Source organism: Macaca nemestrina, chromosome 12, assembly GCF_043159975.1.
Source record: "Macaca nemestrina isolate mMacNem1 chromosome 12, mMacNem.hap1, whole genome shotgun sequence".
Classification (NCBI taxonomy): Eukaryota; Metazoa; Chordata; class Mammalia; order Primates; family Cercopithecidae; genus Macaca; species Macaca nemestrina.
This window is the reverse complement of record NC_092136.1, coordinates 13,086,458-13,111,879: the sequence shown is the minus strand read 5'-3', so window position 1 is coordinate 13,111,879 and position 25,422 is coordinate 13,086,458. Positions and strand designations below refer to the sequence as shown.

The following is a 25,422-nucleotide window of genomic DNA, read 5'->3' as shown; positions in this document are numbered from 1 at the left end:
ACAGGTGTGAGCCCCCACGCCCGGCCCCATATTTCTCTTTTAACTCACATCTATGGCCTTGAGAAAGCTCCTTCTGATAGAATTGGAAAACTTCAGACCTGGTTCACAAATGGGGTGGCACAAGAGGTTGTTACTAACCAGAAATGGACAGAAGCTATAGTCTCACTCAGAGGTGGCTCTGAAGGACAATGGTAAAGGGAAATACTGGCAGTGGGCAGAGATGGGATAGTAACTTTGTTCATTCACTGTACATGGAAACGAGTAGAGATATGGATATCCATGGACTCCTGGGCAGAGGCCTGGAAGGAACAAGACTGGAAAATCCGAGGCAAGGATATCTGGGGTAGAGGCATGTGGATGGACACGATGTATGTTAACGCCCAGTAGAGAAGCTCTACCACAGGGAGGCCTATGACTCTCAAGAGGACATTAGCCAGTTTCTCTCCATTTGCCACATCAGTGCTGGTGCAATGGGTGGTGGGAATGGAGACCACGTATGAGCAGACAGTTACAAGAACCATTTCAGAAGTCTGAGATGGAGTACTAGTTGTCCATAGTGTGGTCAACTCAATGAGACGTCCTTTTATTGACTTTCCTTCTTTTCCTATTTCTCTTCTCTTTATTCCTCAACCTGTTCCCTCGGATCACATTCACAAATAACCTGTCGCCAAAAAGCCCTTGTTCTAGGCTCCATTTGAGGGGGAAGAGGCTAAGCTAAGCTATACTCATTTACAATAGTAACCTCTGTTCAGCACTCCTAGCCTCTCTTAAATGGCTGTTTCTTTTTATCCATATAATCTATTTATTGTGTCTATTGTTTATTACGTTTCTCTCCCACTAAAATGTAAGCTCTGTAAAAACAGGGATATTTGCCTGTTTTGGTCCGCATAGTGTCTCCAGCACCTAGAACACATGATAAAGTTGTGTTGAATGAGTGACTAAGTGATTAGAGTTAATGTATGTACATTTAGATGCTAAATATTTGGAACATGCTAGAAAATCCGGGGCCTCAGGAAACACAAGGTTTGTCTGAAGCTGGTTTGGAAACTGTGGTCAGGACTGAGAAATTTCAGGATTCAAGAGACTAAGGAGTGGGTTTGGCTTGGCCCAGGAGCAAGGCTGGTCCAAAATTTAGAGTCTGATAGAACCAGAGCCTTTCCTGCCCGTGGTGCCATGTTTCAGCCAAAGCCTTTATGTTTGTGCCACAATCCACCCCTGTGGTTAAGAGCCCAGGGTCTTCATCCAAACAGACCTGAGTTCAGAGCCTAGCCCTACTACTTCTCAGTTGTGGGATCCTGAGCAAACTACCTCCGTAACTTCAGTGTCATTATCTGCAAGGCTGTGCTAAGGACACAATGTACTTGGCTGAGTTGTAGTGAGAACTGAGGGTTAAGATTCCATGTACAGTGTCTGGCACAATAGGAAGTGCTCACTAAGTACCCGTCAGCGTTAAACTTTCCCCTGTGCCACATGGTGGGGGTGGCGGCCTTTCAGTTCTAGTTCCTCTCTTCCTTCTGGTGGGAGAGTCGGGCTTCCCTCAATAATGTTGCTTATTCCAATTTGCTGGGCCAAGGTCAGGAGAGAGATACAGTCTGGATGAAAAACTCCTGAGCTCTCCACAGGATGCAGAGCCACTGGGTGTCCCTTGCAAATTGAGTTCACAAGGTCCTGCTCCAAGAGTTCTAAATAAAAATGAGCTCATTGATTTGCACACCCAGCTGGGTGCACTTTTCAGCTTCATTTTTGAAGCTTCAAGTCTGTGAAACATGGGCGGCTTGGGGTGTATCATGTCAATCCAGCCCCAGCAACACCCACATTATGCTGTCTTGCCTCTACTTACCCTGTGCCCTGCCAGGAGCACCCTTCCTTCCACCCTACAGCTGAGCTACCTGCCGAAACCTACTAACCCTTCAGTTTATCCTATTCTCCCTTTCGTTTCTTTCTTTTCCTTTCCTGCCCTCTTTGGCTTTATAGCAGGCTTCTCTCCCCAACAGTTTCCATTTTATTGTTCAGCTAGTTTAACATGCATGTTTAATTGAAAAAGCTCAAACGCTAGTCAATATTTTGCCCTCCCACCAAATAATAGACCTTTCCCACTGTGATCACTCCTCACCAATTTGTTATTGTTTTATGGTTCTTTAGTTTTATCTCATTTTTTTCTTTTTTCTTTTTCTCTTTCTTTTTTTTTGGGGGGGGGCGGGGGGGACAGAGTCTTGCTCTGTCACTCAGACTGGAGTGCAGTGGCGCGGTCTCAGCTCGCTGCAACCACCACCTCCCAGATTCAAGCGATTCTCTTGCCTCAGCCTCCTGAGTAGCTGGGACTACAGGCACGAGCCACCATGCTTGGCTAATTTTTGTATTTTTAGTAGAGACAGGGTTTAGCCATGTTGGCCAAGCTGTTCTCAAACTCATGAGCTCAAGTGATCCAACCACCTCAGTCTCCCAAAGTGCTGGGATTACGGGCATGAGCCACCAAGTTCAGCCTATTTCATTTTTTCTCTAACTCCATAAATTGGACATTTTTGTAATTATTTTATGCAATCAGTGCTTATTTAATCCACTTCTGTGTTTACATATTTCTTTGCTCACCATTCTTACTTGAATCCAAGACCTTTTCTTCTGAGATTATTTTTCTTGTTTTTGAAGAACGTCCTTTAGAATTCCCTTAGGTGAGAGTCTGTTAGCTATAAATGTCTCCAGTTTTCATCTGAAAATGTGTCTTTTAAACCTTATACCTGAAAGATAGTCAGGGTTGACAGTTATTTTTTATTAGTACTTTAAGATGTTGTTCCATTGCCTTCTGGCTTTAATTGTTGGTATTGAGATATTAGCTGCCCATCTACTTCATAGTTCATCCATCTTCTGTCTAGTGATCAGCAGTTTTGCTACCAAAAGTGTTTGGTGTAGATTTCTTTTTATTTATCATGCTTGGGTTGGGGGAGCTTCCAGAATCTGAGGATTGTGTCTTTCATCAATTCTAGAAATTTTCCATTTTCTTCTAGATCTCTAATTAGATATTTAAATCCTTGTTCCTTGTCTATATCTCTTAGCCCTTTCATATTTTCTGTCACTTTGTCCTCCTGTGCTTCATCCTGGGTAAATTCTTCAAATCTATTGTTCACCCCAGTAGTTGTCTCTTCAGCCATATTAATCTGCTGTTTATTTTTATGTATTTATTTATTTATTTATTTGAGACAGAGTCTCACTCTCTCACCCAGGCTGGAGTGCAGCTCTGCCTTCTAGATTCAAGCAATTCTTGTGCCACAGCCTCCCGAGTAGCTGGGATTACAGGCATGTGCCACCCCGCCTGCCTAATTTTTGTATTTTTAGTAGAGATGGGGTTTCACTGTGTTGGCCAGGCTTGTCTTGAATTCCTGGCCTCAAGTCATCGGCCTGCCTCAGCCTCCCAAAGTGCTGGGCCTTAATTTACTGTTTAATCTGTATACTGGGCTTCTATTTTCAAAAATTATGTTCTCACATAACTGCTTGCTTTTTTTCCCTCAATCTTCCTGGTCACTTTTAATAGTCTCTTGTTCCATATCTATACTTTCAATTACCAACTTCTAATTCTTGAAGCATATGAAACATCCTGATTCTACATCATATATACCATAATTCCAACATCTAAGATGTGTTTGAAGGTCTGCATTTTTAGTTTATTGCTTGGTGCCCCTGTCACCTAAAGCACCTCGTGTCCTGTGTTTTACGATTTTTCTGTTTTACAAATATGTGAACTCATGTTCCATGGAAGTTTCTCTGTGGGACTTCTTTGAGTCATGAATATAGGATGAGTTACTCCAGACAGGATTTTCACCATATGTTTCTGCCAAGTGTCTAAGAAGCTATTGTTTACCTCACTTTAAATTCTTATGTAATCTTCTGCTTATTTTTTCTGTGATTGTTTTTGCCACACAGGCACCATGAGTTTCACCTCCAGGTCTATCAGTGGGTAGACTTGTGGTGAGGGGCATTCAGGGTTGACATTTTTCTCCCACTCAGAGTCCATGCTGAGTTGGGCAAGCTCTGTGTCAGCTCGCTTTAAGGAATTTTTCTCTCCGAGTTCTTCACTGTGGATGTTGTATTTCAGTGACCTTTGTTTAAGGCAGAGATTTTGGATTTTGTTGTTCACTCGATTTTGTTTTTCAGCTTTAACTTTTGTCCATGTTCATAAGACTGAAGCTCTTGGTCAACTGGATCAACAGATACTTCTCTGCTGGCTGTGATCTCTTTGGATTTTTGTTGTATTTATTTATTTATGTATTTTAATTTTTTTTTTTTTTTTTTTTTGAGACGGAGTCTCACTCTGTAGCCCAGACTGGAGTGCAGTGGCTCGATCTCAGCTCACTGCAAGCTCCACTTCCCGGGTTCACACCATTCTCCTGCCTCAGCCTCCCAAGTAGCTGGGACTACAGGAACCTGCCACCATGCCTGGCTAATTTTTGGTATTTTTAGTAGAGATGGGAATTTCACTGTGTTAGCCAGGATGGTCTCGATCTCCTGACCTCGTGATCCGCCTGCCTCGGCCTCCCAATGTACTGGGATTACAGGCGTGAGCCACCGCGACCAGCCCTGTTGTCTTTATATATTAACATATACAGGGTCTCACTCTGTTGCCCAAGCTGGAGTGCAGCGGCACAATCTTGGCTCATTGCAGCCTTGACCTCCTGGGCTCAAGCGATCCTCCCACCTCAGCATCCTAAGTAGCTGAGACCACAGGTGTGCGCCACCACACCTGGCTAATGTTTTGCACCTTTTGCAGAGAGAGGGTTTCACCATGTTGCCCAGACTTATTGTCGTTTTTGATCTCTGATGATTTTCTTCATTTCTCACCACCTCAGCTACACATTTTAAAAGATGGTTTACAATATTTTTGTGGTGTTTTGTATTACAGGAATTCTTCAGCATCTGCTGTCTACCATATTGTCAGAAATGGAGTCTAGCTATCCTTCCCGGCCCCATTTCAAACGGGTTTCTCTTAGGACCAGGAGACCTCACATTATGTGTGTCCTACCCTGGCCTGTGGTTTGGTCACGTGTGTGTGAACTCCATGCTCCTTGAGGGCAGGAATATGGTTTCCTCTCTTTCGCTTCCACAGAGTCCTGTCCAGAGTTCTGCACACCAAGTCTCTGTAAATGAATGGAATTGCATCTGGGAGCTTGAGGCACCCATGCAAACCTGTGCTGTCAGTGACTTCCACCAGAGGGCAGTGGCAGCAGGTGCCAGCACTGGGGCAGGACTGGGCGGGGTCTAACTCTGGGGGCACCTGGCTCCCCGTGGCTCCAATACTTGCCACATCAAATGCATACACCCACCTTTAGGACCGAACCCAATGGAGGAGGACCCCTCCCCATTCCACATGTTGGAGAAATGAAGACAAGCAAGGATGCAGGAAGTGGAGGGCCAGGAGAAGTGGACCTGGGATGGGACCAACTGGGGCAGGGCCAGGATTTGGAACCAAACCTCTTCTGGATTTGACCACTTCCAGGGTCCTGCTTGGACAACCGAATTATCTATTCCTTTTTTCATTCAAGAAACATTTATTCGCCTCCTACCGTATGCTCCACAGGGAGTACCGTGGTGAATTAAACACACTTGGTCCCTGCCTTCTTCCTATAGCGTCAGTCTGCTGCACTGCAATGGGGCAACTTGGGGTTTCTCAGCAGCCCTGGGCTTCCTTCCTCCAGCCCTTCACTCCTGCTGTTCCTTCTGGCCCAGGGGCCTCCCACCATTGCTGCTTATCAAAAGCCTGCTCAGCCTTGTAGACCCAGCTCCCATGCCTGACTCCCACAGAGGCATGCCCAGTCTGGTACCTGGAGATGGGAGAGCTGGCCCCACTGTGCCATCTGAGGGGGCAGCTCCCACAGGGCCTTGGCACCCTTCCCTGTAGAAGGACTTGTGGGATGGTCATCTCTCAGGCCCTTCCCAATTTATGTTTCTCTGACGGGAGACTTAGGCTCTTATCTCCAAAAGTGCATTAAGACCACACCCTCCTTCCCAACCACCATCGCCTCTAAAGTTAAGATAAAACTCAGGATTTAATCCATGAGAGCCAAATCGTGCAGACCGGGACAGGCAATGCCAGGACCCAGAATGACAGGGTCATTCCCTCCCTCTTCCAATAGGTACTGATTGAGCAGCTACTACATTATCAATTTTTTCTTCTGGGCCACCAGAAATGAGGCATGGCCCCTCCACTTGCCTTCTTAGAATACCCTCGGGGAAGTGTGTCTGCATGGATGTGTGTGCATGCTTGTGTCTGGCTCCGTGACTCTTGGGGTGCAGCCTGGATGGGTGGGCTCCCAGCACCGGCAGCTGGGGCTCTCCCCACCAGCCCCTGTAACAGCAGCCCAGCTTCCTGCAGACCAAAACCACAAGCAGAACAGGGAGGCGTGAGACACTCACAGGTTGGGTTTGATCGCATGCGTGTCGGAGGGGAGAGAGCAGAGAGACACAGGAACAGGAACAGCGAAGGGCAGAGCAGACCTGCGCCAGGGGCGCACAACGGCCGTGTCCACCTCCCGGCCCCAAAATGGTGCTTCCCACAGGCAGCCGCGTGTAGCAGCCAGAGACAGCTCCAGACATGTGGCTCTTCTTCGGGATCGCTGGATTGCTGACAGCAGCCCTCTCAGGTAGGCCCCCTTCCCTCATCTCCTGCCACTAGTGCTGGAGGAGCCAGATCCAGCCCTCTCAGTCCCCTTTCTGGTTGTTTGCCTGTGGTCACCTTTCTGGGATCTTTTAGCCAAGACTATACTCAGGTACCAGGCAGCTCCAGCATCTGGGGCTAGGATAGGACACAGGAGCCCCTCAAGGGGATGGGGCTGTGCCTGGGCAAGGCGCCCATCATGAGAAGCCTCCTGGAGTGACAGAATGTGGGAAGCATACTTTGTGCCTTACCAACAGGTCCCCAGGGTGTGAGGAGGGAGGTGCCCCTCCCACCCTTAAGCTCAGGAACTCCCCCATTTCCTATGTCTTGCCAACTCTTAAGAAGGAACCATTCACCTTCCAGAGAGGCAGGACCATTGACGGTGGTACTTTCCATGCTGAAGCTGAGGCTTGGGGTCCAGCAGGCTTAGGCCAATCACAGGACAGCACCCCCAAAACAGGACTCAGGGAAGCCAGGGAGAGTTCCGGACAGCCAGGCGCTGATGGCTTTGGCACAACCAGTTGGGGTCGTCTAGGGCATAAGTGAGCATGAAGGCCACCCCCACGTCTCAAGCTGTCCCCAAGTGACAAGGCACCTGGCCACCCGGGCCAGGGAATCAGATGACCAGAAGGTTTGGGGCACTGGACTGTGTTCCCCAGATACTTGCTGGCCCCTGTTGAATGCAGGGTCCAAGCTGGCCGGAGCTGGGCAGGGGCCTGGAGATGCAAGAGGTCCTGACCCCATTGAGCTCTCACATTTTGGGGTTTGGGAGACCGGCGTGGAAACAGAATTCTGGGCCAGGGGAATCTGGGTCCACCCTGCAGCCGGGGAGCCAGGTGCTTTCATTTTGTGATGGGGGAGACCCAGGAAGACCCAGTCAGGAGGGGGCATCGAGCTGGCTTGGAGGACTGGGTATATGTTGGGAGACTCTGGGCAGGGGGTGCCCTCCTCTCTGCCTTGATCTCCTCTCCCTTGCCTTGATCTCCTGTGTTCCAAGCCCGTGGCCTCATACTGGTTCAGGCAAAGCCATTCGGCTCTGGGAGCTGGAGTTTGTGTGCCTTCGGCTCTGTGCGTGTAGCTTTGCCCTGCTAACTCTACCAGGACTTTCCAGAGCAGCAGCTCCGGAATTTCAGCTGCCTTCTGCCCCTGAGCTGAAACAGACTGTCCGAAAGCGGCCCCCTTTCCTCTTCCCCATGAAGCCCAGCCACAGGCTCCAGAGTAAAGTCGGGTCCAAAAGATCTTCCCTGACCCAGGGCTTCAGACCAGCTCCTTCTCAGCTTCCCAGTGGGAATGAGGGCCGGGGCTGAGCTAGGCATTGGTGCCCTTGGCGTCCAAGCCGTGGCAGCTGGCCCAGCAGCCAGCCAGGAGAACTGGCTTTGAATGGTGCCCACAGGAGAGGCGGGAACCCAGAGACCCGGGCAGAGCTCAGGGAGGTCAAGCAAAGTAGTCCTGGAGCCTCCAAGCTCCTTCGTTCAGTGTGTCCCGCCCTGGCAGCTCTCGCCCGACCTGCTCCTTCCCAGTACTGTCATCCACTTTATGTTTTTGAAACTGTGTTGATATTTACTTGACTCACTTGTTGTTATCAATGCAAGCTCAGTTTTGAAAGGAAACTTGACATCACTGTTATAAGTGGAAAATCAGTATCACTTGCCATAGGTGAAAGGTAAAGAGAAACATAAAAACAAATGGTGGCAAAACCCAATTTCTATTACGCTTTAGCAAAAAGTGAAAAGATCGTGAAGACCCAGAGCTCGTCCTCTCTGTGAAAGGGGTGACGAGGGAGGGGAGAGGAGATGGCCTCCTGGCTCTAGTAGCTATTTTCTTCTTGACTTTGCAGAAGGACTGAAAACTCCGTGGGCAGGGAATAATTTCCTCACTCTGTGATTTCAGAGCATTAAACGCGGCTTCTGTAAACTCTCCCGAGGGTTGCTAGAGGTGTATGTCCTACTGCTGAAAAATATGGCCTCTCCAGGCAGGAGGAAGACGGCACCTTCAAGCAGCCCCCTTGTCTCTCTCCAGGGCTGATGCAAGGGACACTGAGCTGCTGCACCCCAGGCCTGCCTCAGCTTTTCTTCCTCTGTGTCTGGCTCAGCAGGCCCAAACCCTAGCAGAACCCAACCTCAGAGGGCAAGGTTGACCCACCTCTGCTTGTGGGGAGTTTGTGTTCGGCCTAACATATTGGGGAAAGGAGACTAGGACCTCCAAGGAGAAAAAGGAGAAAGAAAAATGATGGCAAAGAGGGAGGAAAGGGAGCTGGGAGAATGAAGTGCGTATGGAAGTTCCAGGCCTTTACCCCAAGAACTATTTTGGGGTGGGGCTCCCTGGCTCTGCCCTGGGACCACAGGCAGGTGGAATCCTGCCCTCCTTTGCACTGGCAGACCTGGCTGAGGACTTGCTGTGCTCGGGCAGACCTCCCCTCTCCTTCTTCTTCTTCTTTTTCTTTTCTTTTCTTTTTTTTGACAGAGTCTTGCTCTGTTGCCAGGCTGGAGTGCAGTGACCCGATCTCGGGCTACTGCAACCTCCGCCTCCCGAGTTCAAGTGATTCTCCTGCCTCAGCATCTGGAGTAGCTGGGATGGCAGGCACGCGCCACCATGCCCAGCTAATTTTTGTATTTTTAGTAGAGGACTTTACCATGTTGGCCAGGATGGTCTCAATCTCCCGACCTCGTGAGCCGCCCACCTCAGCCTCCCAAAGTGCTGGGATTACAAGCGTGAGCCACCGTGCCCAGCCTCCTTCTTCCCTTTCTAACCCTAGCAGGAGGCCCTATCTTCTGGGCCCCTGCCCAGGCGGCCCGGGTTCTGGGCCTGGACTTGGTTTGTGTTGTTGGTTTCTGTTGCTTAGAGATGCAAGCCTCCAGTTCTCTGCCTCAGTTTCCTAATCAGACAACTCAGGATGAAGGAACAGAGAGAATGAATTAGAAGCCCTTGACAGGGGAGGTTGGGGTGGCATCATGAGACCCCAGGTTCTGCCCTGGTCCTGCCTCTAATTCACCATGTGACTGTGCTGCTTTTCTTCGCCAGCGTGTTTTCTCATCAGTGGAAGGGGGATGCTTTGTTCAGACAATCTACAAGAAAGCTTTTGGCCAGATCTGACACTATGACGCAGTAACAAAGACCCAGGCCTTTCCCGCCAGGGCAGTGCTGAGCTCCGTGACTCTAACTCCATCTGCGCTCTGGCTGGCGAGGTCCTCGAGGGCTGTTTGTGGCTACTTTTAAATAAAATAGTAATTCTTTAATTAACAATTTTTTAAGAACTTTTTTCTTAACTTGTGAGTTCAACATACTAATCATATTTTATTTTATAAGCCCTGTTATTTTGATCAATGATTTTCAATGGGCCTTTAATATTTGAGCAAATGAAGTTGAACAGACCTAACATCCTTAAATAATAAATGCCCTCACAAACGTAGCTAATCAAACTCCCTTAGTTCTGTGCTGTTCCATAGGGTAGCCGCTATAATCACGCATTTAAAATGTGAGAGTCCAAAATGAGATGTGTGAAGTGTAAAATATACAACAGGTTTTGAAGATGAGTTTCAAGAAAGAATGTAAAATATTTCAACAAATTTTATGTGATTTATATGTCGAAATGATAATATTTTTGATATGATGGGCTAAATGAATTTTATTATCACAATTAAGTTTACATATTTCTTTTTACTTTTTAAAAATGGGGTTCCTGGTCTGTTGTGGTAATTCACGCCTATAATCCCAGCACTTTGGGAGGCCAAGGCAGGAAGATCACTTGAACCCAGGAGCTCAAGACCAACTGGGGAAACATGACAAAACCCTGTATTTCCAAAAAACACAAAAATTAGCCTGGGAGTGGTGGTGCAAGCCTGTAGTCCCAGCTACTCGGGAGGCTGAGGTGGGAGGATGGTTCGAGCCCGGGAGTTTGAGGCTACAATGAGCCATTACTGTGCCACTGCACTCCAGTCTGGTCGATGAAGGAGACCCTGTCTCAATAAAAAAAGCAGGGGGAGGGTTGTCCTGGAATATTTAAAATTACATACGTTACTTGCATTATATTTATATTGGATAGCACTGCCTTTGATATTCTAAACCACATTTACAAATATAATGAATTCCATATTTTATAGAGCAAGAAACAAAATGTTCCCAAGAATTTTAGAAAAAGCTTTCAGAACTAAAAAGCTAGCATAAGCGAAGTGAATATTAAGTTATTTTTTAAATTTGTATAGATATGGGGGTAGAAGTGCAGTTTTGTTACATGGCTATATTACGTAGTGGTGAAGTCTGGGATTGGAGTGTACCCAGCACTGGAATATGGTACATTGTACCCAATAAGTAATTTTAATTCCTCACTCCCCTCCCACCCTCCCACCTTTTGGAGACTCTGATGTCTGTCACTCCATTCTGTACGTCCGTGAGTACACGTTGTTTGGCTCCTACTTATAAGTGAGAACGTGGTGTTTGACTTTCTGTTTCTGAGTTATTAAAGCGAATATCAACTTCTCTTAAATATTCTAATGTTTACAGACATTGTCAAATTCTTTTAAATTTTCTGCTTCAAAATTGAACCGAAGTCAATTACCTGCTCACATTCCTGAGGAACTCAGTGGCCAAATGTTTTTAAATATCACAAATATAGGATTTTATACAACTCACGGAACTTGACCCAACTTACATTTAACACCAATGGATACATACTATGAGTGTTTGTTTATTTAATCATCTCTATTTTCTAAATTCTAATCTTCCTGGGTTTAAAAGCCACTTACTAAGGAGAAAACAATGGCGCCATTGCAGGTAACTTGGGTTACGCCAAGCAGGTTGAAGTTTTCCATCTCAGTGGACTGAGCTGAGGTCGGCGTTTTTGTTGTTTTGCCAAAACATAAGATACGGTTCACCTGTGTTGCTGATGGATGCACTTCTGCCCTTTTTGATAGTCCGTGCCCTCCAACTGGGCTGGCTTCTTGACCTATGACCTCTGAATCCAAGTTATACAAACCTAATCCCCTACATCTGCCCTGCATCTGGCCTTATCGCTTGATTGGACTGAATTAAACACACATGTTTACTTTTCTATGCTGACCTCTTTTCACATTCTTCCTGCCTGGCAACACTTCATCTCATAGATACATAAATAATGTATGACAGGCTTCTGCGTCTTTCTCCCAGCTTAGCTTGGCTCTCTGGCCACAGGTCAATGACTGATGAGGACACTTAGCGTGGCCTTCACTGTATTGGGGCCATGGAACGGGGTAGCTCCTAGGGTGCTGAAGCTCGGACTTTACAGAGGGATCTAGAATGAGTGAGAAACACTGCCCACGGCCCTCCTCATTCAGACCACATGAAGGCCTTATTTATTATATTTATAGAACATTCAAGAATTAAATTTGGCCCCCAGCTGTTAGATTCTGAGTTAAGGAATCAGCCTTCTCTCTGGGGCAAAGAGGAATAAACAGGTGGCCCCAACTGTCCTTTGGGACAGGAGCTTGAAGGATAAACCTCCCAGGTGTGTGGCCACCCTCTACTTGCCTGGACCACACATGGGACACCACGAGCTTTAACATCCATGCCATGTGCTCAGGCCTGCCCTGAGCAGACCCTGGTGGGGCTGGGATCCCCAGGCTGCATCTACTGCCTCAGCCACCATGGCCTCCAGGCCCTCCATCCTGTCCTCAGCACTGGCCCCTCTCCAGACTCATGGTAAGTTATCCAGAGTAGCTCTTCCCAGAGCACTTTATTCTAGTCCACCTTCCCAGTGTTGTGTTGGCCAACGCATCATCCACCGGGCAATTTGCTTAACGTAATTTCCTTCTTTTTTTTTTTTTTTTTTTTTTTTTTTTTGAGATAGAGTCTCGCTCTGTTGACCAGGCTGGAGTACAGTGATGCGATCTCAGCTCACTGCAACCTCCACCTCCCAGGTTCAAGTGATTCTACTGCTTCAGCCTCTTGAGTAGCTGGGACTACAGGTGCGTGCCACCACACCCAGCTAATTTTTTGTATTTTTAATAGAGATAGGGTTTCACCATGTTAGCCAGGATGGTCTCAATCTCCTGACCTCATGATCCGCCTGTCTCAGCTTCCCAAAGTGCTGGATTACAGGTGTGAGCCACTGCACCCATTTCTTTTCCCTTTCTTCCTTCTCTTCTATTTTCTTTTCTTTCTCTTTCTTTCTTTCTTTTTGATGGGGTCTCACTCTGTTGCTGAGGGTGGAGTGCAGTGTCAAGACCATAGCTCACTGCAGCTTCAAACTCTTGGGTTCAAGGGATCCTCCCACCTCAGCCTCCCAAATAGCTGGGATTACAGGCGCCTGACACCATGCCTGGCTACTCTTTCTTAATTGATGTTTTAAAATGTAAATACATTTATTTTGAGAAGAAACTTTGTATCACTCCCTTAAATGGAAAGTCATTCATTGTAAATCACCATCATGATGATCATTTGGAAAATAAACATAATGGAAATAAAACCATGTCATTAAATGCTAGCCAGATGCATCTGCTGCTTTCCCAAAAAGGGAGGGTTGTAGATGTCAGAGAGACTTTAGCGACTAACCCCATGGGAGATTTCCTCCTCCAAGTCTGTAATTAGAAAGGCTGACAGGGAAATAAAGAACATGCATAACTTCCTCACCATGCAGGATAGTGGTAGATAATGCCAAGTCAATCACTAAATCATTTTGCATAGTTTCATGTATGTGCCCTGTGCTTTGGAAACACTGATCCAGAGAAAGGACAAAGAGGGTGGGCACTGTGTCCCCTGATAAGACCGAGCCTGGGGACGCTGACTGCTCAGCAGCCTGGGGGACATGAGACCCCCATATCAGGGGCTCCCCAGCACCCTGGGAAGTCCCTGGATTTTCCCAGTGAGCCTTGAGGTTGGGGGGCACCCAAGCTCATGTCCCTTGATTCAGCTCTGGGAAACTGGGCTCCTGCAGCCTGGGGAGGAGAAGGAACCTTGAGGAGGAGTAAGGTGGGTGTGGACTTTGAGAACTAGCTCTGGTCCTAACTTGCTGGGGAATCTTGGGCAAGTTCCTTCCTTTCTCTGGCCCTAGTTTCCTTCCTGGAAAACTGGGTAAACTGCACACTAAGGACCCAGCCTAAACACGCTTGTACTTTATGTATGTTCCTTGAGGCTTTACAGGTTATGGAGCAGGGCACCTGGCTATATGGAGCAGAGATCCAGCCACTAGACACTTCGCCCTAGGAAGGGCACAGTATCAACCCCAGCCGGCATCCTGTCCTATAGAATCATGGACTCTGGAGCCAGGCAGACGTGGGTTCTGAATTCCATCTCTGCATGGCCCCAGGGTGGTTTCTTTGCCTGCATGCTAGAGATAAAAATCTCCAGCTCACCAAAGTGTACAAGTTAACGTAGATGATGTATCTGAAAATAGCCGAACAAAATGCAGGGCTCAGAAATGTTAGCTTATAAATGCTCTACAGCAAGACCAAAGATAATCCCTTGCCTATGTGAATACAGGACTTGGCGGTTAACATAGTGCTGTTTGCACAATGAGCTCTGTCACCCACATGGCGACCTCATTTTATAGACGAGGAAACTGAGGTTTAGCGAGGCTAAGAGACTTGTCGGGACTTGAGCTTGGGTCTCCCAGCCAGCAGGCCGGTGCTTTTTCCATTGTGTGGGAGTTGCCTGGCTTGTGTCTAGCCAGCTGCCCTGTGGGCTCTATTCTAGTATAGGGTTTCTTCCTTAGATGCCAACTCCTAGCCTTGCAGCCTCACCACTGAGTCTAGGAACAGCCCTGAAGGACCTCTGAGGTCCTAGGGCCCCCTGGAAGTCTTAGCAACAGATGGGATCAAGTGTGGCTGCCTCCCTCATCATGGCATGCCCTCATGGGGTTTGCCTGGGGGTTGCCATGCACCTCGGGGCCAGGAGGAAGGCAAAATTAAAGAGGAACCATGAGCCAGGGGAGAGCTTGCTAGGCAGGAGCCTCCATATTTTGTTTCGTTTTCTTTTTTCTTTTTTTTTTTTTTCTTTTTGAGACGGATTCTCGCTCTGTTACCCAAGCTGGAGTGCAATGGCATGATCCTGGCTCACTGCAACCTCCACCTCCCAGGTTCAAGTGATTCTCCTGTCTCAGCCTCCCAAGTAAGGGGACTACAGGCACCCACCACCATGCCCAGCTAATTTTTTGTATTTTTAGTAGATACAGGGTTTCACCATTTTGGCCAGGCTGGTCTCGAACTCCTAACCTCAGGTGATCCACCCACCCGCCTTAGCCTTCCAGAGTGCTTGGATTACAGGCGTGAGCCACTGAGCCCGGCCCAGGCTCCATATTTTCTTATTCACTCAGTATCTGCTGAGTACCAGGCCCTGTGCTGGCACTGCCATGGGACATGAAGGTTTGCCCTTGAACAGTTTATAGTGTCGTGGTAAGACACACCAGCACCAACCTGGGATAGGTGTGGCAACAGGTGCAATCCAGTGACAGCTGCAACCACCACCCATTACCGGGGACTTAATGTTCTCCAAGCACCAGCTATGCGTATGCTGTTCCACCCTGACAACATGAGGACAATCACCCCTTTTTTATGGGTGGGGAAACTGAGGTTCGGAAAGTTATGTATTTTGTCCCAGGCTGGTGGCTAATGTTGAATTGAAATCCATGTCATGATATGTCACCACTGTGGAAGTTGGCTGATGGGTACCCAGGATTTCTCTTTGCTATTTTGGCAACTTCTTGTGAGTCCATAGTTTGAAAATAAGAAGTTAAGGGGGAATAAAGGATTTCAGCCCTTTTTGGTGGCTCACACCTGTAATCCCAGCATGTTGGGAGGCCAAAGTGGGAGGATCACTTGAGTCCAAGAGTTCCAGACCAGCCTAGGCGACACAGTGTGACCCCCATGTTTACAAAAAATTAAAAAGTTAGCCGGGTGTGAGATTCATGCCTGTAGTTCCAGCTACTCGGGAGGCTGAGGCAGAGAATCGCTTGAGCCCAGGAGGGTGAGGCTGCAGTGAACCATGATCTCACCACTGCACTCCAGCCTGGACAACAGAGTAAGACCTTGTCTCAAAAAAAAAAAAAAAGTATTTCAGAAAAAAGCCATTTGAAGGCCGGGCGCAGTGGCTCAAGCCTGTAACCCCTAACACTTTGGGAGGTCAAGGAGGGCGGGTCACTTGAGGTCAGGAGTCTGAGACCAGCCTGGCCAACATGGTGAAACCCCGTCTCTAGTTAAGAAATACAAAAATTACCCAGGTGTGGTTGGGGGGATGTGGGGCACCTGTAATCCCAGCTAATTGGAAGGCTGAGGGAAGAGAATTGCTTGAACCTGGGAGGCAGAGGTTACAGTGAACCAAGATTGCACCACTGCACTTCAGCCTGGGCAACAGAGACTCTGTTTCAAATAATTAATTAACTTAATTAAAAGAAAGAGAGACCCATTTGAGCAGAAACCTGGAGGTGGGACAGCCTGTGAGGGGCTGGCTGAGGGGAGGTGCTGACGAGCCAGCCCTGCTGGTCCTGTTGGTCACGTTGGGTGGGCAGGACCGAAATTCCCAAAGGAGCTGAGGTCCACGCTCTTTTCTGCCTCCTGACCCAGACTGGTGTGCCATGAGGATTCCATGAGCGCCAAGCACGGGGACCGGCCCATGGAAGGTGAGCCACAAAATATACATAGTGTTAGGCAGGCAGTACGAGGATCACGTCCTCCCGTGTAGCACTCTGCAAATATGTAAACCTGCCTTCCCCTCGTCACAGCCCTAGGAGGTATGCGCTACTGTTTAATACTTCCATTTTACTGAGTAAGCGGCAGGCTCAGAGAGAGAGACTGACTCTTCCTAGATCGCACCACTAATAGATGACGGATACTTGCTTTGACCTCATGACTCCAAACTCAGTGCTTTTTCCCAGCCCGGGAATTGGGTAGGGTTTGGGCCGGGGTAGGGTTTGGGCCGGGGACCCCTCCCCACCTCAAGACCCCTGCAGGAAAGGTCCGCCCTTCCCCCAGGGACTTTTCACCTCACCCACCAAGAGCTGGGCTGTCCTGGAACTATGTGGAGCCTGAGCTCTCCTCCTTCGGGCTGAGTGGCCATGCCCAGCCTTCGTTTCCCGGCTGTAAAGCAGGGCTAATGGGAGCTCAGGGCTGTGTGGGGCTCTCTAGATGCTGGCGGTGACATGCTTGGAGAAATGCCAGGCTCCTTATGGTGTTAGGAGAGAGCTGTGGCCGCCGCTGCTACTCCAACTGGGGCCGGGGAGGCGCTCTCAGGGACAACAGAGGGAGGCAGAGGGAAGCCCAGCTTCCCACCCTCCATTTTGTAGGCTCCTGCAGCCCGACCGCCTTCTGCCTGAAAATGGCAGCTGAGAGAGGCCAGGAGGCAGGAGGCAGGGCTGAGGAGGAAGCTCCGGGGCTGGGTCTCTGGTCCCAGGGAGATGCTGAGAGATAGGGAGATGGCCCTATCATAGGAATGTGGTCCCGTTTTCACTGGTATGGGAGGGTCTCCCATGTGGGTCTTCACCTTGTGCTGGGGGTGGGGGCACACTCAAAAGTCCGTCCAATAAGTGTCCAGGCCACCCCCAGTCTCCATGAAGACCCTGAGCTGGGCTGAGGTCTCCAGGAGGTGCCAGCAGATGCCCGGGGGGACGGGGGGGGGCGTCCGTGCCTGGGGCCGGGGACTAGGGTCTTGTGGGGACATGGGCTGTAAGAATGACGAGGGGTGTCAGGGCTAGGGGCTTCTTGGGGTGTCTCGGGAGTCCCATCTGAGGCCCCACTTCTGACTTGGAGTCATGTACTGAGCGCTGTGGCAGAGAGAACGCAGAGATGAAGTCACTGTGTCCTCAGAGTCAGATGCAAAGCCAAGCATGACTTTGTTCATTCTACAGAAGGGCAGACGGACGCCCAGAGAGCTTAAGTAATGCCGCCAGTTGCTGACAGAGCTGGGAGCAGAGCCACTTCCGGTCACTGGGGTTTGGAGGGAGGATCAGTACCCTTTTTGCTAGGGTGTTCACCTCTTTCAGGAGGGGTGCCCGGGAGCAGCCGGGGGCGGAGACAGCTGAGGAAGCCCCCCAGGCCTGCAGGAGGCCCGTTCCCCACTCCGCCTGGTGTGCTCTCATTTTCCCTCCCTCCCTCCTTCAGCCAAACTAAAAGATGCACAGTTGCCAACTGGATTCAGCTCCTTGAACAAATGTGTTGCTTTGCCAGGATGGGATTCTAGAAATATCATGACAGTGTCTGAGCTGGAAGAAACCCCAGCGAGCTGCCAGCCATCTCCTATTTGTCAGAGGAGGAAAGCGAGGTGCGAAGTGGGGAACGACATGCCCCAGGGTCTTGGAGCAGGGCTGAGAAGCCCAGGCCACAGGCCTTCTTCCCAGGGCCTCTTCCCACACTGCCCGCCCAGCAGGGCCTGGCGGGGCCTGCGTGAACCAGGCACAGGCTTAACTCCCCACCCCCACCCCTAGAGAGATTGCAGGGGACTGCTATGGCCCAGTGTGGCCTGACGTGGTCTGACAGGAACACAGGTGACCCTGGGCAGTGAGGAGCTGGCTTCATGCAGCTACTCTGCCCAGCCCCTCCAGCGGCTCCTCTAGTCCTCAGGCTCTGCCTTCTCTTTGTTTTTTTACTTAACTTTTTTTTTTTTTTTTTTTTTTTTGAGACAGAGTCTCACTCTTGTTGCCCAGGCTGGAGTGCAGTGGTGTGATATCGGCTCACTGCAACCTCCACCTCCCGGGTTCAAGCGGTTCTCGTGCCTCAGCCTCCCGAGTAGCTGGGATTACAGTCCTGCGCCACCACACCCAGCTAGTTTTTGTATTTTTAGTGGAGACGGGGTTTCACCATGTTGGTCAGGCTGGTCTTGAATTCCTGACCTCAAGTGATCCTCCCGCCTCAGCCTCCCAAAGTGCTGGGATTACAGACGTGAGCCACTGCACCTGGCCGGTTTTTTCACTTAACGTTTAATTTCAGCCTAATTTCAGGCTTACTGAGAAGCTGCAAGAACAATACAAAGAATTTCCACATGCTCTTTCCCCAGACTCTCCAACTGCTAACAATTTTCCACATTTGCTTTATTATTTCCTTTCAATGTGTCTGTTTTTCTATTGCTTTCCCCACAAACTGAGAGAAATTGTAATGTCCCCTTCTCCTAGATACCCCCATGTGTGTTGTTTTTTTTTCTTTTTTGCATACAGACATTTTCTTACATAACCACAGTACATTTATCAAAACTAGGCAATTACTATTGATACAATTCTATTGGATAATCGACAGAATTTATTCAGATTTTGCCAGTGGTTCCAACAATATCTTCTAAGACAAAAGAAAATTTTGTTCAATATGCTGCGTTTAATTCTCATCTCTTTATTCTCCTTGAATCTGGAATGATTTCTCAGATTTTCTTTCTCTTTCATGACATTGATTTTTTGAAGCATAGAAGCAGTTATGCTGTAAAACGGCCCTTATCTGGATCGTCTGATGGTTCTTCGTGGTTCAATTTAAGTCGTGCCTCTTTGGCAGGAATATCACAGAAGCAAGTTTTGTCCTTCCCAGTGAATCATATCAGGAGGCACGTGGGCTTGCCCTGTCCCCTCTCTGGTGGTCTAACTTGCTTGGCTAACGTGTTGTCTGCTAGATTTCTCTGCTGTAAAGATAATTTCCCCCTTTGTATTCAACATGCATCTTGTGGGTAGATTCTTTGAGAATATGTAAATATCTTGATCTTCCTCAAACCTTTGCCCGCTAGTTGTAACATTATTATTGATTTTTGCCGGAATCAGTTATTATAAGGATAGTCACCTGGTGGTGATGTTATAATTCCACTATTCCTTCTGCATTAATAGTTGCTGACTTGGTTCTCTTTGCTGCCTCAGTGGGAGGGAGGCAGGTGGCTCAGTGCATGGCAGGCTAGTGCTAATGAGGCCAAGGTTTGAGCTCCCCTTCCACTGAGCCTCTGGTGGCTGCTGTCTTGCCCCACCTCGGATATTGGAGTCTGGGTCAGCACCTCTCCACCTTAGAGCCGGTTCTCCCTCCCTCTTTACAATTTTGCCATTCATTTGTTGAACTACATTATGTTTTGGGCACCTTTTTTCAACCACTGAGGATATGGGACAAAGTCCCAGTGTTCAAGAAGTTTCTATTCTAATGGGAAAAATAGACCAGTAAAGTAAACACATTTTAAAAATAGGGTCATTTCAGAGAGGGCTATGTGCACCAAGGGCAATCAGGCAAAGTAAGGGGACTGAGAGCGGTTGCAGTGGAGACCCAGGCAGAGCCTCGGAGGGGATATAGACCTGAGTGATGAGATGAGCTGGGAATGCTGAGATCAGGGAGAGGACATTCCCAGCAGGGAGAGGAGCAGGGGCCGAGGCCCTGAGGCAGGAATGAGATTGATTTCAGACGGATGGAGGAGTGAAGGAGATGGAGTTGGAGAGGCTAGCAGGGCTTGAGGGCATAGATCATAGAGTTTGGAATTAATCCAAGGGCAATGGGAGCTCATCAGAGAGTTTTAGGTGTAGAAGGATGTGATTTAATTTGCCCTATATGCATATACCATTACTTAACAATTCTTTACATCAACTCCTTTTTTTATTCTTTTTTTAAACAAAGATATGCAATGCTTCATGATTTCGCGTGTCATACCTGTACAGGGATCACGCCAATCTTCTCTGTACCATTCCAGTTTCAGTAAATGTACTGCCGAAGCTTACACCCACTCCTTTTTTTCCTTTTTCTTTTTCTTTTTTTTTGAGACTGAGTTTCACTCTTGTTGCTCGGGCTGGAGTGCAATGGTGCCATCTTGGCTCACTGCAACCTCTGCCTCCTGGGTTCAAGTGATTCTCCTGCCTCAGCCTCCCAAGTAGCTGGGACTACAGGCAGGCTTGTACTACCTGTAGGCAGGCATGACTCCCACCATGCTTGGCGAATTATTGTATTTTTAGTAGAGACAGGGTTTTACCATGTTAGCCAGGCTGGTCTCAAACTCCTGACCTCAAGTGATCCGTCCGCCTCAGCCTCCCAAAGTGCTGGGATTACAGGTGTGGGCCACCACACCCGGCCACCCACTCCTTTTTTAAACCTAAGTTTATCTGAACTTAGAAATCTTCTATCACTACCACGTATCTCAAACCAGTACTACTTAAGTAAATACAATATATCTATATAAACAAAGAAAACTCTGAAAACATAAGTGTCATTAAATAGCCTGCTGCCCAAGCCTGAGCTGTCTCTCCATTCATTACCAAGTGTCAGATGGCCAGGCTCAGTGGCTGATGCCTGTCCTGTCAGCACTTTGGGAGGCCAAGGCAGGCAGGTTGCTTGAGCCCAGGAGTTCAAGAACATCCTGGGCAACACCGCAAGGCCCCATTTCTGCAAAAATAAAATTTAAAAAAAAGTGTTAGGTATTAAAGACTGAGTAGCGCCACAATGAGACTTTCTCCTTAAGGCAGACAGGGCAGAACAATTGGAAAAGGAATAATTTGTTTACTGCGTGATTCAATTCCATTTAATCTTATATCTTAAATTGTCTTTCTGACTCAGACCTGATTTGAGAAGCATTTTGCTAACTGGTGGAAGGATTTGATAGGCCCAGCCCACCCATTTAACCATGGAGAAACTGAGGCCTTGGAACAGTCCTTAAGCAAGGACTTACCCAAGGTCCTGATAAGGGCTGCCCTCCATTCTACTCACCCTCAGTATCACTCCCACCCAATGCTAGCTGAAAATTCAGATGTGATGTAAACATTAGTCATCCTTATTGTAAAAACGGTGTAACAACCACATTAGAAGGAATGCAAAGAGAGAGAAGTCTCAGCCAGCACCTTCACACAACACGGCTGTTCGTTCTTGAAGGAGGAAGTTTTTGAGTCTGTGGAGCGTCACGGGCCTTCAGTCTCACCAGCAGGAAGGTGGGTGTGCTGATGGGCGCCGGGCTGGTGTTGATCCACACTTGGCAGGTGGCTCTGAGACCAGCCTCGACTCCAGGCTCCACCACTTCCGCCATGACCTTGGGCAAGTTCCCAAACCTCTCTGAGGTAAAATGGGTGTGGCCATGTCACTCTTCAGCTTTTGCGCTCTAGGTAGATGCTAAAGCCTTCCCTGAAGATCTCTATGGAACTTTTCATCACCCGCGTCTGTGGGGGCTGCCTCAGCCCTAACCATGTCAACATAACGTTGAAATTCAGTTCCGAGAAACCCTTGTGGGTTTGTAGACTCTACGGCATCTGGAAGTGAAAGAGGGACACATCTCTCCCTCTTACGGGTTCCTTACGGTACCCCGCTCTCAACACCCCTAATCCAGAATGCCCTAGAAGCTCTTCTCAGCTCCCAGCTCCTGCCCTGGAGGCAGCTTTTGTGGCAGGTTCACCTGTGGTTTAGTTTCCTAGAATTGCTGCAACAAACTGAGTGGCCAGAGCAACAGAAATGTATTGTCTCTGCCAGGCACGGTGGCGCACACCTGTAATCCCTGCACTTTGGGAGGCTGAGGCGGGCAGATCACCTGAGGTCAGGAGTTCAAGACTAGCCTGGCCAACATGGTGAAACCCTGTCTCTACTAAAAATACAAAAATTAGTCGGGTGAGGTGGCAAGTGCCTGTAATCCCTACTCAGGAGCCTCAGGCAGGAGAATCGCTTGAACCTGGGAGGCAGAGGTTGCAGTGAGCCGAGATGGTGCCACTGCACTCCAGCCTGGGCAACAGAGCGAGACTCTGTCTCAAAAACAGACAAACAAACAAAAAACAGAAATGTATTGTCTCACAGTTCTGGAGGCTCAAAGTCCAAGATCAAGGAGTCAGTGGGACTGGTTCCGTGTGAGGGCTGGGAGAGGGGAGCTATTCTCTTCTGAGCTTCTGGTGGCTTGCTGGCAATCCTGGGCATTTCTTGACTTGTAGAAACATCATCCCAATCTCCGCCTTATCTTAAAATGGCATTCTCCTTTTGCGCATGTGCCTGTGTCCAAATGGCCCCCCTCTGTGAGGACAACAGTCATATTGAATTGGGGCCTGCCCTGATGGCCTTGATCACCTCTATAAAGACCCTATTTCCAAATAAGGTCACATTCTGGGGTACTGGAAATTAGGACTGTTTTAAGAAGAGGGGAACAATTCAGCTACTCATAGCAATGTATGTAGTGTGTGTATGGCGTGTGTGTGTACACGTATGCATGTGTGTGGTGTGTGTGTGTGGTGGGGGGTAATGGAGGAAGAGGTGGGTCATTGCCCTGCTTAATCTCTGCTCCTAGCCCACTCATCCTCTGGAGAGACGCAAGCTACATCTCTCAGGTCATTTGGCAAAGGCCTGGAAAGAGGTATCTTTCCATTGATTTCTTACCCCGAAGAACTCCTACTCATCCTCTAAAACCCTTCCCAATTGTCCCCTGTTCTTTGGAGTGAGTTATCCTAACTTTGTTTTTTCCAGAGTACTTTGTTCCAAGCCCGAGGATAGCACTTACAACAGCTCATAATCAACTAGGAGTGCATCTGTATCTTCTACCAGGGCATGGGGCCTGGCCCAGAGCCTAGCTGAGACAATGGAGTGAATGAGTGGCATCTCCCTGACTAAGGGTTAAGATAGATGGGAACTCGAAAGGACTTTGAGCCACCTCAGAAGCATCCTATACGACTTGTGGAGAGGAGTAGGGGACAGTCATCTGGGCTGATAGCTGAGAGTATGAGATCAGATGTAGAGAGACCGGAAGTCTCGCTCCACCTCTTAGTAACTGTGGCCTTAGGCAAGTCATTTCATGCTGCGGAGCCTCAGTTTTCTCATCCGGAAAACTGAGCCTTCACAGGCTCCTCGTAGAGATGAATAAAAGAGTGTGTGCTGTTTACGTAAAGCTGGGGCACATGGTGGGCATTCAGATGTTACCTTCCTTCCAGGGAACCCATATTTTTTTCCTGAATTTGAATCCCTGAATCCAGTGGGACTCTGAGCCACATGGATCCATGTGGCCTTTGGCCACTGTCAGCCCCCAGCTATTAAGGACACAAGGTGGCCACGAAGCATCAGTCTGAACATCCCCGGTGCCTCCCCCAGCTTCTCTTTGAATCTGGATTTATTTAAAGAGAGGAGGTGAGTGGTAGGTGAGGAGGGGGCTGTTCTTAGGATATGGATGGGCACAGGACATGTGTCTGGTGAGCCTAGCCTGTCCCTGATGCCCCAAAGAGACTTTCTGGTCCCAGCCCAGCCCACACTCCCACCTGCTCGGGAGAGGCTGTGTTTCCTTCCAAGGATGGATGCTGATGATGTCTGATGGCTTCTGGATGTCTGATCTCAAGGGGGCTTTCTCTTTGGGGGCTTTAGGCCACCCTGGAAAGGTCTCAGCATCACTCCCTGGAGCGGGCAGGATTTTCACCCCTTGCCCACACACAAGCTTTATTCACCCTAAAACTGCTGCTGCTGCAGCTCTGGGAGACCTCGAACCAGGGCCCCTCCTGAGAGCCAGTGGGTGGGGGCAGGCCCCCTGGAAAATCGCTGAGAGCTCAGCAGTTTCAGCCTTCACTCCTCCTCCTCCCAGCCTGCAGAAACCTAGCCCAGCCTTTGCACAGAGGGCCATGCTCTGGGGAATTCTGTTCTTGAATTTCATACCTTGAGTGTCTAAGCCTGGCCTACCAGCTTCTGTCCCACCTCCAGGTGTTTGCTCGAGCTGTACTCTCTCCCTAGAATGCCTTGTTAACTCTTTACACTTGTTGAGGGCGCCTGAAGAGTAGAAAGAGTGAATCTGGGGAACAAATTCAAATTTGGATTTGAATTCTGGCTCTGTCAATGTCAGGCTATGTGACCGTGGGCTAGGAACTTAATTTCTCTGAGCCTCTTTGTCTGTCAAATGGGTTTCATAATAGTACCTCCTCACAAGGTAGCCATGAGGCAACGTCTGCAAAGCACTCAGCACAGAGGAAGTCCTCAGGAAATGTGGATCTGCCTCAGTGAAATGCTCTTTGACCTTCAAGTCCTGGCCCAAAGGGCACCTCCCCTGCAGTACCTTCCTGGACTCACTTACCAGCCTCACAACTTGCAGAGCAGCCCTGTCCCTCCTCCAAGTTCCTCAAGCATGTCTCTTGCCTCTGCACCTACCTCAGAGGAACAGGATTTGAGTCAGCTCTTAACGCCTGACCTCCAGGCTGGACCACGGGCTCTATTATCTTTACTTTCCACGGCAGAGCCCAGCGTGGGCCTGGCCCTGGGCATGGCTCAAGAAATGCTGGGGGAGGTAAAGTGAGCTCTAGGGGCTTCCATTAATAATAAGAGTAACTAGAATTTGTTGAGCATTCACAGCACATGCTGAGGTGTTTATCAGAGCCCAGGAGACCCTCTTTCTGGGTTCAAATCCCTGCTCTGCCTCTTAGGGGCTCTGTTGTCCAAGAAAGTTCCTTGTCTCTTGAATCCTACATTTCCCCACCTGCACGGTGGTGATAACAACCGTGCCTACTTCTGAGCATTGTTAAGGAGATTCAAGAATTTAAAACTATAAAAATCCATGGCTTTCTTACTTAGAGAAGAGCACAAGAATCATTGGCAGGGTGCATTGATATGACTCGGACAATTTACAAAGGTTTTTCATATATGCTTTTATTTAAAAATTTTTCTGTTTTTATTTTTTATTTTACTAAAATTGTATTTAGTGAAAATAGTACAGAATTTAGAAAATACAAAAAAAAGGCCGGGTGAGGTGGCTCAAGCCTGTAATCCCAGCACTTTGGGAGGCCGAGATGGGCGGATCATGGGGTCAGGAGATCGAGACCATCCTGGCTAGTGCGGTGAAACCCTGTCTCTACTAAAAAATACAAAAAACTAGCCGGGCGAGGTGGCGGCGCCTGTAGTCCCAGCTACTCGGGAGACTGAGGCAGGAGAATGGCATGAACCCAG

At 48.6% G+C, this 25,422-nt stretch overlaps 1 protein-coding gene and 1 non-coding gene across 5 annotated transcripts in view; one reads left to right on the top strand and one right to left on the bottom strand.

The window, feature by feature from the left end:
- The first annotated feature begins 6,274 nt into the window (after positions 1-6,274).
- LOC105464649 (CD6 molecule) overlaps positions 6,275-25,422 on the top strand; it is a 50,494-nt gene continuing 31,346 nt past the window's right edge. Inside the window, exon 1 of one of the 4 annotated variants that reach the window (XM_011712688.2) lies at positions 6,275-6,629. In XM_011712688.2, the coding sequence (XP_011710990.2) occupies positions 6,581-6,629 (49 nt within the window). In that variant the 5' untranslated portion in view covers positions 6,275-6,580. Of the gene's footprint in view, positions 6,630-14,654; positions 16,230-25,422 lie in introns of those variants that run through there. The other 3 variants (XM_011712686.3, XM_011712687.2, XM_071074532.1) reach the window with 3 other exon arrangements.
- LOC112423617 (U6 spliceosomal RNA) lies at positions 20,166-20,270 on the bottom strand. The gene has a single exon (XR_003014105.2). It is a non-coding gene; the product is annotated as a U6 spliceosomal RNA (small nuclear RNA).